Here is a 14,441-nt window from a genome sequence, read left to right on the forward strand (position 1 = left end):
GGTGCTGTGACAAGCACAGTGAAATATGGGCGCCATTTCCCGCTTTCTGAGACCTTCTGATCTGAGGGATTCTGCCACCACCGATGGCTTGGGCTGTGTCAGTACTCACCAAATTGTTTCCAGCAAAGGGGGTTTGGGAAAAGAAAAAAAAAAAAACATATAGACATGACCTTCACCCCAAAATTAAACTGCCAGCATAATACAGGATTGATGCATACATGGACGGTCTAGAACCCCCTGTGGCAGGGACTTACTTTATCAAACCATCTTCCACGTACAGATCAGCGTAAAACGACTGGTCCTCATTCACAATCTTCCCGCCCTTGATCAGAAGGCAGTCACTCTGTTAGAAACAAAACACGGGGCCAGTTTCTCCAAACTGACCTCAGCAATGTCAGCCTGCTGCAGCCACGTCCTGAACTATAAATGGAGAGAGACACCAGGGCACACGGTGCAGACACAGAAGTCACCGCCCCTCGAGAACAGAGCAGGTCAAGTGTGGGGACACCTGCTGGCCCCATGGCCACTGTCCAGGCAGCAAGGCCGGGCTGATGAAGGCACAGCAAGGCAATGGACGCCCTTTTTAGCTTTAAATCGGCTTTTTAGCTTATTGTAAAAGCCCCAGCCTCAGGGAAGAGGTGAACAAAGGACCTTCTGTGAGGCCCCCCTGCATGTGGCCCCAGAAGGACTCATCTCCCACTGCCCCATGTCCCCCACACCAACAGGGCTGGGAGCAGACTTTTGGTGACAGTGGTGTGGCCGTGGATCTGTGCTGGTCCATGCCGGAGAGGGCAGAACTCCTGCAGGCAGGGCTGCTGTCCCCAGGGAGGGTGCATTCCAGCGGGAGGGAGACAGAAGACAGATGACGACAGACCGTCACAGACCGTGAAGCCGTAGAGTGGTGCCAAGACAGAGACGTGAGAGGCGGCAAGGCTGCTCATCAGAAGGCCTGAGGGGGTGGTATCCTTGGTGATGCAGCCACACAGTGGCCTGTGCAAAGGCCCTGAGGTGGGAAAGAGCTTGAAGTGATGCGATACTGGACAGACTGATGAGTAGAACCTTCCGAAGAAAGGGTGGTATGGGAACATGAAGGGCTGGGCTTCCTGGGAAGAGGGGTCTGCAGGTAGGCATGGGGGCCTCTAGCGGAGTTTAGTATGGTCTGGATGGTGTCAACGTATTCACATTGGCTGCCGTGTAGCAAGGGATTCTGGGGTTTAGTGGAAATGGGGACCTTATGTAGGTGGTTTGGGGATTATAGGGCTGAAAGCTTCGGGCCAGGATTATGGGTGGTAGATGAGAGCTGGGGTCCAGAGAGGCTGGGAGGTGAGCTGCTGGACATACCATGGGAGGGGAGGGCAAGAATGAATCAAGGTGACAGCCAAGGTTTGGGTCTGTTTGGTGGCTCCTCCAGGCCCTCCTAGCCAGAGTGTGAGGTGACTCAGAGGCTCGGCAGGCTTCGGCCAGGAAGAACCTCGCCTAAGGATCCTGCCAAACCGCCGAGAAGAGTCGGCAGGGGTGCGTGTCATGGAGGGACCTCTGTATGGCCGTCACAGCTGTTAGGCAATGACAGGACCTCAGTGAAGAATAATAGGGAAAAAGAAACACAAGCGGACGGGAGCGGAAGGCAGGACAGATGACGTGGCTAGGATCAAGCTTCCAGCAGGCCCTTGGTATCCTGTTTGAGCCTGGACACAGCCCTGTGACCTTCCCAGAGCAGGAGTGACTTTCTGTGTGTCCCAGGGAGGTCTCGTCACCCACCCACCCTGGACTTCTGCCTGTTTGACATCATCTGCCGGAGGCCGGCAGGATAAACCATACAGCTTGCTGCCTCTGAGAGGCCCAGAGATGACGACCTGTGACCATCAACCTCAGTGTGTTGGTCACCATTCTTACTGATGTCTAACTGCAAAGTCAAGGTTGCACAGATTAAACGTGAAACTAGGAGGGCTGGCAAACTGCTGTGCGTGGGCCAAGCCTGGCCCTCTGCCTCGGTACAACCAGAGCTAAGAATGGTTTTTATGTTTTAAATTGGGTGGGAGGAGGGCCGAAGAAGACTCCGTGATGTGTGAAAACAGCATGAGATGCAGACCCCAGTGGAAGACAGCGACGCCCTGTGTTACTGCCCGTGGCACCAGTCAGCAGAGTCGAGCCATGCAACAGCATCGTATGGCCGGCAGAGCGGACAGTGTTCTCCATCTGGCTCGACAAAGACATCTGTGGCCCCTGGGCCACGGTCCTGCTGCTGTCTGCAGCTGCAGGGCCTCTCCCTGGGGGGCCTTGAGAACCTTCACAACCTGGCCTCTCCCAGGTCCTGCACACCCTCACCCAGCTCTGACCCAGCTCTGAACCTCACCACGAGCCTGGCCGTCTGGCCTGTCTACCTCTCCCCCGCCATACACTGCCCCCAGCCTCTTCTTGGCAAAAGAAAAGAGCTTGGGCTGGGGGGCCCACCTTCCCCCCACCTTCCCAATTGTTCTCAGCTCATGGACCCAGACTCTGGGGCTTTGGAACCAAGAGGGCCATGCAACTAGGAGGGGGAGCCAGTCTCTCACTGGGAGTGGTCCTTGGGATAAGAGCGAAAGTGTGGACAACTAGCAGCCCCTCCTGACAGGGCAAATCTGCCTGCTTCTGAACCCCCTCCTCCATCACCATAGGGCTTCTCGCATCAGACTCAGGCAGTGGCTGGTTCCAGAGGCAGGTCCCTTCCGGGGCAGGGAGAGGTGTTCCTTAATCTGGAAAAGCCTGAACCAGGAGGCCCCAGCCAGATCGCCGCCCGCTGGACTCAGGCGCCAACTGGGACCCGCTGGAGTCGGTGCCTCCTGGCTCCCTCGCCGGGTATCTGGCGGCCTCAGGCGTCGACTTTGCCGCGCGAGTGGGTGTCTGAGTCCCCCTCCCCAGCCTGGGGCTGCCGGGCGCACGGTCTGACTAGTGTACTCGCCCCGCGGGCTTCCCTGAGCTGCGCGCGCCGGCTTCGCGGAGGATCTGGGCGGCCGGACTGCATCGCTTTGTCTCGGACAAAGAGCCCCCGCGCGGCGCGTCCCGGGGGAGAGGGCCGCAGGCTGCACCGGGCTCTGCGTCTCCGCGCCCCAGGCCGCCGGCGGGCTAACAAAGGCCTAGCTTCCGCACGCCGAGGGCCCCGGGGATACCGCGGTCCAGAGCGGGGTCAGCTCGGCCTTGGCGGCAGCGCGCAAGAAAACCGAGTGGAGAAGGCCGGCTCCGGACAGGGCCACGCCGGGGCCGGACTGAGGGCTAGGGACCGCGCGGGCGGAGGGTCCGGAGGCCAGGCCGCTGGGGCCGCTCACCGTGATCCGGGGGATGCTCTTCTTGCCTTGGAAGGCCATCCTGATCCTTGGGGGCCCGGCCTGGCTCGGAGGAGACGCGCTGGGGTCCCCGCAGGGGTGGCGGCGCGCGGAGCCTTCGCCTGAGAGGAAGGGCGCGGGAGGAGGAATGCGAGCGCGTTGGACCGCGCGGCCCTCGTCCCGCCCCCGGCCCCGCCCCGGCCCCGCCCCACCGCACCGCCCCTCCCCCGGGCGTCGACCAGCGGTCTAGGGGTGCAGGCTCTGCGCTGGTGGCCCCCACGCTGTACACGGACATGCGCGCGAAGGGGCCACGCGCGCGGTCCCAGGCCCAGATCCCTGAGCCCCAGGTCCAGCCCGAGGGGCGGACACATTCGGTGATGAGTCGGGTGTGAGACCTGAGCCCGGGGAGGAAGGTGAGGGAGGTCGCCAGCGTCCCGCCAGCCTCCACCTCGGCTCCGGCCAGTCCCCGGAGACCCGATGTCAGCTCCCGCCCGGGCGCTCCGGGAGCCAGGCCACGTCCGGGAAGGCGCCTTGGCAGAAGCGCCGGGAGGGGACCTGGGATGCGGGGCTGGCGGTGGAGATGGCACTGCGGCCTCCCCCAGCGGCTCCCCGCCAGGCTGCTTGCTCCAGGGCCGCGGCAGAAGCCTAGGTAACGGGAGGGAGCGAGCATATGGAGAAAACAAAGACAGGAAGAGACAGCGAGGCCGAGACCAGAACGGGAAAAAGTAACCCGAGACAGAACCGGACAGAGGGACCCAGACAAGGGCGAGAGGGACGCAGAGTGAGACGGCCACGGGCGCCGGAAGCCTGGACTGGGTGGGACAGCGAGAGGGGGACTCCGCGGCCCCGCCGCACTATGCACCTGCATATCCTTTCTGCGGGCCCGGGAAGGCGGGGTGGGGTGGGGGGGAGGATGAGCCGCCGACCCGCGTCTCCGCGGTCTCCCCTGGCTATGGACCGAGGGCCTGGGCCGCGAAGGGCCGTCTTAGGGTCTTGCTGCTGCTGCCTCCAGATGTCTTTGCCCGTCTCTCGGAGTCGCCGCGCTGGCTGCAGGGCTCACTGACTTGGGAATCCTGGAAGCCTCCACCCAGGCGCCCGGCTCCCGGTGGCCCTCCAGACAGATGGCAGTGCCCGGAGCTCCGGCCAGTCGGGGCTGTCTGTGCCCAGGCAGCGGCTCCTCGGGCTTCTGCGGCCTGTGGATGGCCGCTGGGGGCGGGGTGAGCGATGGCCTGGAGTTCCAGAGCCTCCAGCGGTGGCTTGAGCGCGTCGGGGCGCCGGCACGCAGCTGGCGCTGTCCACGGTCCGGGTGCTGAACGCAGGCCAGGCAGAGGGCGTCCTTCCTTTGCTCAGGGCTGCCACCGAATGGGTCCAACCGTTTAAGGGCGCGCTGGAGAAACCACGTATCTGAAAACTTAGCCACAGCCCCGGCTCCGTGGGAGATCTCACTCCAGGCAAGAAGGCCCTGACTCCCAAACGCCTGGTAAGGCCTGGTAAGTGTAGAGGGGGTGTTGCACCTAAGCCAGCCGTGGGGCATGCCCCTGAAAAGCAGAGTTGGAGGTTGGAGGGTGAGACAGACGGAGAAGCTCCCAGGCCCTGTCCCTGTCCATCCACATAGACACCGCCCTTTAAGGAAAGGCACCCGCCTCTGGTTCTGGCCGGTGCACTGGTGTCCCAAGCACAAATGCCAGCTCAGGACACGCCGCTGAGGGACCCAGTGCTGGGGGCATGAGGTGTCAGCAGGTCCAAGGCCAGCAGCCTCCCACCTCTCCATCTGCAGTGGAGTGTCCATCACCCTGCTCCCCAAAATGACCAGTAAACACCGTGTTACTCACCTGTGTTGGGCCTTTTGCAGTGGAGACTGTCACAAAACTTTCTTACTCTGTCACTTTTCTGGATTGACTTCCTTGTCCTCAGGTTCACAGTTGACAGACAGCTGCGGGAGGTGACCTCGGCCAGGTGCTGTGGGCACCCAGGATTCCAGAGTGTGTTGTCCTGCGATGCAGATGCTTCAGGATGAAGCTGCTGACAGTGGCACCCCCTCCCAGAGGCAGGCACCAGGGCCCCTTCCCAGTGTGGAGAGGTCTGCTTGTCCTGGAACCGGCACTGGAACCAGCAGTGGCTTACACAGCTGCTGCGTCCAAACTCCCGCACATTGAGGGGGAGAGAAAGCATCGATATTCTGAGATTTATTTTTTTTTTTATTAAAACTGTACAGTAATTTACAAATGAATAAAAATTCTCTGGTATATATCATAGGAACCACAATACAAAAATATGTGTGAAATTCTGTAGCTGCCCACTGTACACACCTGTTCTGGGCCTGTGGCTGCTGATGGGCACGAGCCCCGGGCCACACGTTTAGAAAGGCTATTGAGGATTGCTGCGGGACACAGACACCGCCTGGAGTGCTGCCGCGGGGAAAACACGTCCCAATGCGTTTTTGCATAAACTTACAATAGAGCTTTAAAAAAAGACAAGTATGTATACAATATACAAATATATGCTTTGATACATAAGTTCACAATATGATTTTCCTGAGCCTAAACTCAAATCCATTACTGTGTTAAAACACACAATCTAGCGTTAGGTCGGTGACGGATGTGATGCCAAAAGGCTGAGTAGCGCAGAAATGCCCCTGACCCCTCAGGTCCACCTCTCCTCGGTCAGTGAATGTCAACGTTCACCAGCCATATAAGGCACGTGGGTATCCAGAATAGACAGCTTCTGCCAGGCCAGAGCACTCGCCCCCTGGGTCCCTCAGCAATGTGACCTCCAGCCTGTGCAGCCAGGGTCAATGTCAACCCAGGAAGCTGCCAGCCCACCGATTCCAGTCCAAATACTACACTTGTGTGTTCAGCATGTCGTGCACCTGGGGTGGCCATGTTGGTAAACGTGTGCTGTCCTGCCGTCTGTGCCTTGGTAACCCAGCACCTCTTCAGGGTCCCTCCCTGCTCCACCAGGGCGATGTGTTCACACGCAGACTTCCCCATCTGCGTTGCTAGCAGTGTGAGGGCCCAGGTCGTTGCAGGAAATCCCTCACAGCCCACTGCTCGAGTGAAGGTTGTGTGCCATGATTTACAAATTTACGCACGTCATCTGAACACAGGTGCATCCATTAGGTGGTCACTGCACAGCAGACGAGGGTTCATGTTTGCCTCCCCCACTTTTGGAGATAGTTTAGTTTTGTAACCAGATGCAAAGGAGGTGCATGTAACAAAGAAAAAGTCTGACGTCTACCGAGAGGAACCGATGTGGCCACAAAGGCGGTGCTGCTCAAACCCTCGCTGAGCTGCGGAGCCTGTCCTGGGGGCGCCGCGGCTCCCCACTCAACAGCAGCTTCACGCCACTGGTCACATTTACGTGCCTCCCGTGGCCACACAGCCTGCCTGCTGTTAATACAAAGTGATGGTTACGAGTGTCTTGGGGTGGGTGGGAAAGGTACGAACTGCAGAGTCCCCACAGATGCAAAGTCATGGTGACCCAATAAACAAGGACGACAGTTCGGGCCCGGCCCAGGCACACCTGAAGGTTCTGAACAGTGGTCTGCGAGGCCCTGCTCCTCTCGCATGCACGCCAGGCCCGAGGCTCCGCCAGGGAGGCCAGCTGCAGGGAGTAGTGTGGAGGTACGGCACACTTCTGGGTGCCGGCATAGTACAGCCCACCCACCGCGCCGAGGCAGCTTATATTAACACAAGGCCGTGGCTTGCCGTTCTGCTCTGGACACAGCTAACGTGTCAAGAGGACACAGTCACGAGAACAAGCCAGCACTAAGCGTGGGGAGAACCCAACTGCAGACCGGAGGTGGGAGCCCCAACGAAGCACTAAGCTGGCCCAGGCTCTGGCCCGTGTGAGGGAGCAACCGTGGCTCTGGTGACAACAGGGAGGAGGGTCCTGCTGCCGCGGCGTTCCCAGCGGACGCTGCACCGCCCGAGAAAGGCATGCTGGTGTGAGCCTGACTGCGCCTCAGGGCCGGCTCGGCTCGGCAGCCGCTGCGTCCTCTGCACCGGAGGGGAACATCTGACAGAAACACAGAAGGACACCACCACGCCTGTCCTCCAGCCTCTGCGGAAGGCAGCTGCCTTTCTGTCCGCAGTGTGGTCAGCTGCATCCAGTCACTGCTAGGTGCCTCAGCAGAGCTAAGATCCTACACACACACACACACACACACACCCCTTATCAATTCAGCACCGGAGCCACCACCTAGACCCCGGACTGGGAGCCCAGGAGAAGCACCTCCAGGAAGGGGGGCTCCGTCCCAGCAGGGAGACTTTCCCGGGTGCGGGGGCCAGGCTGAGCAGCCTCCTCGAGGTGCTGGTTTCTCTCTGCAAAAGAGAGAAGACAGGGCTGTCTCAGTGTGAACCCCCAGGCCCTCCTGGCTGGCATGCATGATGGGGGCAGCGGCAGACACCTGCAGGCAGGCTTCGGCAAAGCCGGGCCCACCCTGACGGCTGGCGGAGGGCACGGGTGTGTGCTTGGCGGGTCTAGCACCAACCAGTCAGGTAGTCCAGCTTGGGAGCTGCTGTCCTTCCCAAGAGCTGGCAAGCCGTGGAGGCGGTCAGTGCTTGCGCCCAAGCTCTCTGCACAGGTGCCCTTGGACCTCGCCTACCATGCTGGGGACCTCTCGGCACTTAGAAAGTGGGCCTCTGCTACATACTGATTGCCTCTTGTTACCTTTAAAATCTGTCACATTTTCAACACTTTCTGGAGAAGCAGTTAGGGCTCCTTGAACAAAGCAGATGGGCCCTGGAGTTACTTAGAGGTGGCTTTGGCCAGAGGCTACTGTCTCAAACAGAACAGACAACAAACTCCATAGGGTCACACACGCTCGCCAACCTCACTCACCAATGCAACGGTCCAACGTCTGCTGCCAGCAAACACACGTGGCACTCTGTGCCTCCACCTCGACTCACTGCCAGGTTAAGTGTCCACAGAATCGCCTTTGCTGGAGTGTGGGACACCAGGTCACCCTCCAGGCCAGCTTTGGAACTGCATGTGGAAATGCCAAAGCCAGAGGACACACAGGACTTCCAAGGCCACAAGCCTGGAGGACAACCAGAAGCCAGGGGCCTGGACCATGCCAGTGCCTCTCTGAGTCCTAAGGCTCAGAGGCCCGGGGTGTGAACATACACGTGCACAGAACAGCAATGCTGCTGAAAGTTGAGTTGTCACAGTCCCTCTGAACTGAAGGGCTAAGACAATAGCATTTGTCATTGTGGCCCCTGGACCCGTCCTCGGATAGCTGCTATCCCACTTGGGCACACATTCCACTGACATCCAGGACGGCCGACTTTCTGCTCTCATCTGTGACTACCATGTACGTACATGGACGCACATGTGCACGTACAGACACGCAGCCTGGCCTAGCCTTGGTTAGGGCCCTGGACACCTCGCTCACGGAGCCTCTGGGACTACCGGCGTTAACAGCAGACCTGGGGCTGCTGGTGTGGGACGGGACTGCTTACAAGGACAGCCCCTGACTGGCATCTGGGAACTTGGTTTACAGAACCTGCCCTGAGTGATAGGGTGGTACCCGCTGTGCCAGCCTGCCTAGACTGTCTGTCCAAACCACGGCATTACGAGTTCCCTCAGGGAGCCTGGGACCCCAGCGGGCAGGGGTGCTGACAAGTGACCCTGAGAGCAGTCCTGAGCTCCGAGTCTTGGATGGACTCCCTGCCTGGATTAGTCTTCACTGTGGCAGCACTAAGGCATGTGGCTGCTAACCCAAAAGGTTGGTTCAAACCCACCCGCCACTCCATGGAAGAAAGATGAGGCAGTCTGCTTCTATGAAGATTTACAGCCTTGGAAACCCAGTGGGGGTGCCCATGAGTCGGGACTGACTCGATGGCAGAAGGTGGTTTTCTGGTTTGGTGACACCTCTGGGGTGGGACATGACGGTGGTCTGCATCCATTCTACCAGAAGCCATGCTGGCCGTGAGCCACAGAAGGATGAGCCTGGTCCCTGCCTCAAGGGCTTCTCACTCACTCACTCCTTGGGCAGACACTTCCTGGTGTGTGCCTCAGGCGCCGGATCCTGTGCTGGAACCAAGGGCTCCACAGTGAGCAAGCCAGGGACACCCTGGGAGTGGGCGGCTCCTCATGGTTCTAAAGTGGGGTAAGTACTGTGTGGCAGGAGAGACAGCTGACGCAGGGGGAGCTAGTGGAACATAGTGATGATGGTGGGCACCCTGCCCAGAGCCACAGGGCACAGGCCGGCAACACACAGTGGCCTGTGATGGTGCCATATGTCACAGCAGGGGTAGTACCAGAGTGTGGCCCCACTTTCAGGCCAACGGCCATGCTGTGGCTTTACACTGGGCTGCACGGAGGAGGTCGATAACACACAGGAGCAAGCTGATCGCTGGTGTCGTCAATCTGGTTCATTTCATGGGGCCAACGTGAGCAAGAGCAGGACAAGAGGACACAGGCACCTGGCAGGACCGGCCGCGGCCATCAGGGGCATTAGCCATCAGGTGCACAGCCCACGGGCGGGGTGAGAGGGGCGGACAGGAGTGGCACTGAGCATATGGATCAGGGATCGACAGTCTTCCTAGCACTTGATTTATGTCAAAACAGAGCCGAGGAAGGGCCCTGCTGGCTGTGTTCCTGTTGGGGATTCCAGTGGAGATGACAATGTTTGGAAACATGGAGCTGTTGCCAAGGGGACGAGCTTCTTCCTGTGATGCTGAAGTGCCCTGCTGGGATCGGAATCCACCCGGGATGGGAGCTCCGCCAGAGAGCTCCGTGGCCAAGCCCAGCCTCATACGCTCAGAGCTTCCAGAACACATGTGAGACCCCTGAGGACACCCACACAGGTGAGCCAGCGGAGGGCAGTGCCCAAGAAGTCAGGTCCAGACGCTCGGGAAGGGTGAGAGCCTGGGTCTGCGCCCCTGCTCGCTGCGCCTACTTCCTGAGTCTCCCCGAAAACCCACACAGATGCGTGCTCTCCGCTTGCAGGAGGAGACGGGCCTGAGCCGGGCCTTCCCCGTCAGCTCTGTGTGTCTGGGAAGTTTGGGTCCAACGTATCCAAACAAAACAGAAACAAAGGGTAACCACAAAGCCTGTTTGGGGCACAGGTCCCCTTTTTCCCAAAGCTCTGATTTGGGGGATCAACCCAAAGCTGGGACAGCCTCACCCAGCCCTGGCTTGGCCTCCTCCTGCAGGGAGCTGTGAACCTGGGCTTTCCACCAACCCGACAGGCCAGGCACCAGTGTTGTGGTCAACCTGCAGCCCCCGCTCTGCCTCTCTCAGCACAGGGGAGGGGGTTGCTGCACCTGCTCCCAAGGCCACCCAGAAGCCCCTGCAGTGGTCCTGGGAGGGCTGTTCCAGCGAGGGACAGTGCTGACGGGATGGGAGAGGGCAGAGTGACTCTCCCCAGCCCCCACTGGCTCTGCTTGGATCCCACCGAGCACCCAGGTTAGTCAAGAAGCTGCCAGGGCTACGGCTGGGGCCAGGGCTGGGCGTCTAGTTATCGGCCCTGTGGGCGTGGGCAAAGCAGCACAGCCCTCCTACTGCAGAGAAGGTGGGCTTGTCTGAGCAGGGCTGATCGCCATGGGATCACAGAAAGAGACAGAGCCCCAGGCCTGACCACACCACACCACCCCACACCACAGGCATGGGTGTCAACACATGCAGACACGCTCAAGCACACATTCACACGTGTGCCTGTGCTCCCTCGTACACACACACACACACACACACGTTCCCCTGCTCTCTGGGGCCCTCAGCTTTGCCCCCATCTGGGTTTCAGCAGCTGTTCCTGCGATCCTCGGGGCTCAGCCCTCTGCTCTGACTCGACTTCTGCCTTATTAATGGCTTCAGGTTCACATGGGCATAAAGGCCCATTATCGTGCTAAGATGGCAGCTGGTCTGCAGCCCAGAGTTGCTGGCTGAACAGCATCAATCAGACAATGGGCAAGGAAGGGGGGGTGGGGCAGGAGGGGCAGCTCTTGGTTTCAAGCCAATTGTTCAATTTATGTCTCAGCCAGGAACACTGGAGAAGCATCCTTGCCACGAGGTGACAACGAGGGTTCTAGACAGAGAGTGAAACACATGGTCCAGATGTCAGACACACAACGCAGAGGTTCAACACTCATGCCCCGACCCCACCTTCCTGAGGGGCACCCAAGGAAGCCTCGTGGGCAGGAAGCACTGGGCATGGAACAAAGCCCCGGAAATGCCCCTAGCGCCCATCAGTGGAGGGACAGTCACTGGCAACGTCACAGACATAAAGTATGTCAGACGAGCGACGGCCCACTGGTTTGGATGGATCTTAGCACGACACTGCTGAGTGGAAAATTGTGTCCCAAAGGTCTGTGCAAAATGGTTCTCTATTTATAAAGATTTCAAAAAACACTGAAAACCACACCTTTTTGAAGCATTATCTGTCTGTCATAAAATTCTCGAAGGGACTAGGGAATGGTCCTTGTTGGGGAGGGGCCTGATGGTCAGAGGCAAGGCATTGCCTGGGCGGTGAGCTCACAGCCATGGGATCATAGACTGGGGCCGTAGCACAGAGCAAGGACAAGAGGGCCAGGCCAGCTCTGAGCCCCCGAGAACGGAAACAGGAAATTTCGTGAGAAGAGCCACTGCCGCCGGGGGCAGGAGTGAGGCCCATGTGCCATCTCCGGGCCAGGTAGCTCTCAGACGCTCCCAGGGTGCCGGGGATGTGCTGGGGGCCTTTCATCGGGATCAACCTTGGCCTCAGACCCCTCCTCATCCCCTCTGCTGTCCTGTGGGTGGGTCCTTCGGGAGCACTCCCTCTCAGGGTCCCTCGGTGCATGGCCCTCAGTGCACGGCCCTTGGTGCAGGGTCCTTTGGTACACACCCCTCGGTGCAGGGTGCTTCAGTGCAGGGTCCTCGGTGCACGGCCCTTGGTGCAGGGTCCTCGGTGCACGCCCCTCGGTGGGGTGCAGGCGCCTCAGTGGGTGCAGGCGCCTCGGTGCAGGCCCCCTCAGTGTGTGGTTCTGGGATATGGAAGGGCAGCACTTGGTGCTCCCGAGTTCAGGAGAACTGAGGCGGAACAGCCTCAGAGAGCTCGCTTTTTGTACTTGGGCAAATCTTTCCTCCAGAGGAAGCCGTCCCTGCACCTCTTGTTCCGTTTTTTTACAACGCACATAAATCAAGGAAGAGCATTGCACTGGGCTGTGATGGGGAAAGCTCAGACATTGAAACAAAGAAAAGGGCTCCCATTCCACGTGGGCACATGGCTCACTGACCAGCTGTGTTCCGAAGGGGCAGCTGGTCCCAGTCCCAGAGCCTCAGTGCTGTCAGTGTCCGTCACTCTGCCACCGGCTGAGCTGGGGGTGGGCTTGGCTGCTCGCTGGCCTCAGGGCTCAGTGCTGAGGAGTTGTTAATGTGACCCGTCTAGAGCCTCCAGATGGAGAGGCAATGGGGAGACCTGGAGACCTGGCCCGACCCCAGATCAAAGGGGAACCAGGTATGTCCTCATGGCAAGCTCAGATGACCAGGCAAGCACAGCACCGCCCTTCCCTGAATCCGGTGCACGGTGACATGGGTCGGGGCAGCCAGGATGGGGCTGACCACAGGGCAGGGGCAGGGTCCAGCCAGGCAGAGGGCTTTTGACCAAACAGAGAGCAAGTTCCTACAAGGGGGCCAGTGGGGACGAGGACGCGCAGGGAGGGCATCCATGTGGCAAAGAACAGACTTCCATTCACACCTGGCACCCGTACAAAAATGACCTCAAAGTGGGCCCTGGACGCAAGCATATCAGTCAGTGCCCTCGAGTTGATTCCAACCCAGAGTGACCCTCACTGGGTTTCCAAGGCTGTATATAGTTACGGAAGTAGAGTGGCCCACCGTCCTTCCGTGGAGCAGCTGGTAAGTTTGAACTGCTGACCTTCTGGTTAGCAGCCAAATACCTTATCCCCTACGCCACCGACCATAGTCATAAAATTCTGCCACTCTTGGGAAAACGCTTGTTTCTAATACTGCTCTCCGATGAAAGGCAGCAGAGCCCCGCAGGCAGGTGGTGGGCTCCAGGCTGGGCAGATGACGCATGAGATGACCTCCAGCAGCCAGCGCTCCGGGGGGAACCTGAAGGCACCCCCGGTGGCCAAAGCCGACCACCTTCAGTAAGCAGGCAGATGACGACAGTGTCAGACTGTGACCCAGAACGAGAGCTATCAGCCCACAAGGACATCAGCTACTGAGCACAGCAAGAAAGAAATGGGGAAGTGGGGGGCCTCTTTCTCCAGAAAAGTCCTAGTGAATAGCAGGAGGGCGGGCGGAGGAGAAAGGCCCCGGGAGAACGCATAGCAGCCACTGCCCTGGAATATGGTGGAACAGCAACATGATGCGGAGTTGACGGCGCCCCCGTGTGGGCCGGCATGGAATTGCGCCCCATGGCGCTCTCCCCGGGAGGCTTCTCAGGAACACGGGGCCAGCTCCTTCTCCCCACAGCTCTGGGTGGACTCCAACTGCCAGCCTCGCGGTGAGCAGATGAGTACTGCATGCTTTGCACCACCAGGTCTCCAAGCCCCTCGGTATATATGATTTAATTACAGAGGGAAACTTCAGCGGAGAAACTTGGCAAAAGCCCGGTAACCAAGTGACCCAGGCAAAGGTTGCCAGTATTAAGACATGGCGTGTCCCCCGCGAGGGCGTAGCATCCCCACACAAAATGCCCAATCTCCAGCTGAGCCCGAGGAAACATCAGATCACACGGAGCCTTTAACAAACAGCCGACAGCTCTTATCAACAGTGCCAAGGCTGAGAGAGGTGCAGACAAGTGTGGAAGCGTCACAGCCTTGAGGGGACAGGGGAGCCGTGACGGCCATGTCAGCTAGGATTGCGGATGGAGGAGGACGCCTGCCAGGAGAAAGGGCAGAGTCGGAGCCAAGTGTGCAGCTGGGTGTTCATCTCTCCGTTTGCCAGTCGCACAATGATTACGCAAGATGTTGGCATCAGGGGGAGCCGGCTGAGGGCTACACCAGAACGGTCTCACACGTTCCCACTCTTCTGTGACTCAAACGTTACCAGAATAAAGAGTTGAAAGGAAAGCTAATCGGCGTGCAGGGGGAAGCTTCCTTAGAATGCAGTGACTTCTTGTTTTTAACTTCACAAAACGCGTGCCAGCTAAGGTGTTTCTAGAGCCGCCTCTGATACCTTTGTCAACCGAGGGAA

General features: G+C 59.2%; 1 protein-coding gene across 1 annotated transcript in view; it reads right to left on the reverse strand.

Moving 5' to 3' along the window:
* The window catches only part of DPYSL4 (dihydropyrimidinase like 4), a 13,350-nt gene extending 10,009 nt beyond the window's left edge, over positions 1-3,341 (reverse strand). The window contains exons 1-2 of the mRNA XM_007936788.1: positions 3,303-3,341; positions 255-343 (exon numbers count right to left, since the gene is read on the reverse strand). Coding sequence (XP_007934979.1) covers positions 255-343; positions 3,303-3,341 — 128 coding nt within the window. The remainder of the gene's footprint in view (positions 1-254; positions 344-3,302) is intronic.
* Between the last annotated feature and the right edge of the window lie 11,100 nt (positions 3,342-14,441).

The sequence above is a fragment of the Orycteropus afer genome, unplaced genomic scaffold (assembly GCF_000298275.1).
Source record: "Orycteropus afer afer isolate SDZICR_OR568_19922 unplaced genomic scaffold, OryAfe1.0 scaffold00038, whole genome shotgun sequence".
Lineage (NCBI taxonomy): Eukaryota > Metazoa > Chordata > Mammalia > Tubulidentata > Orycteropodidae > Orycteropus > Orycteropus afer.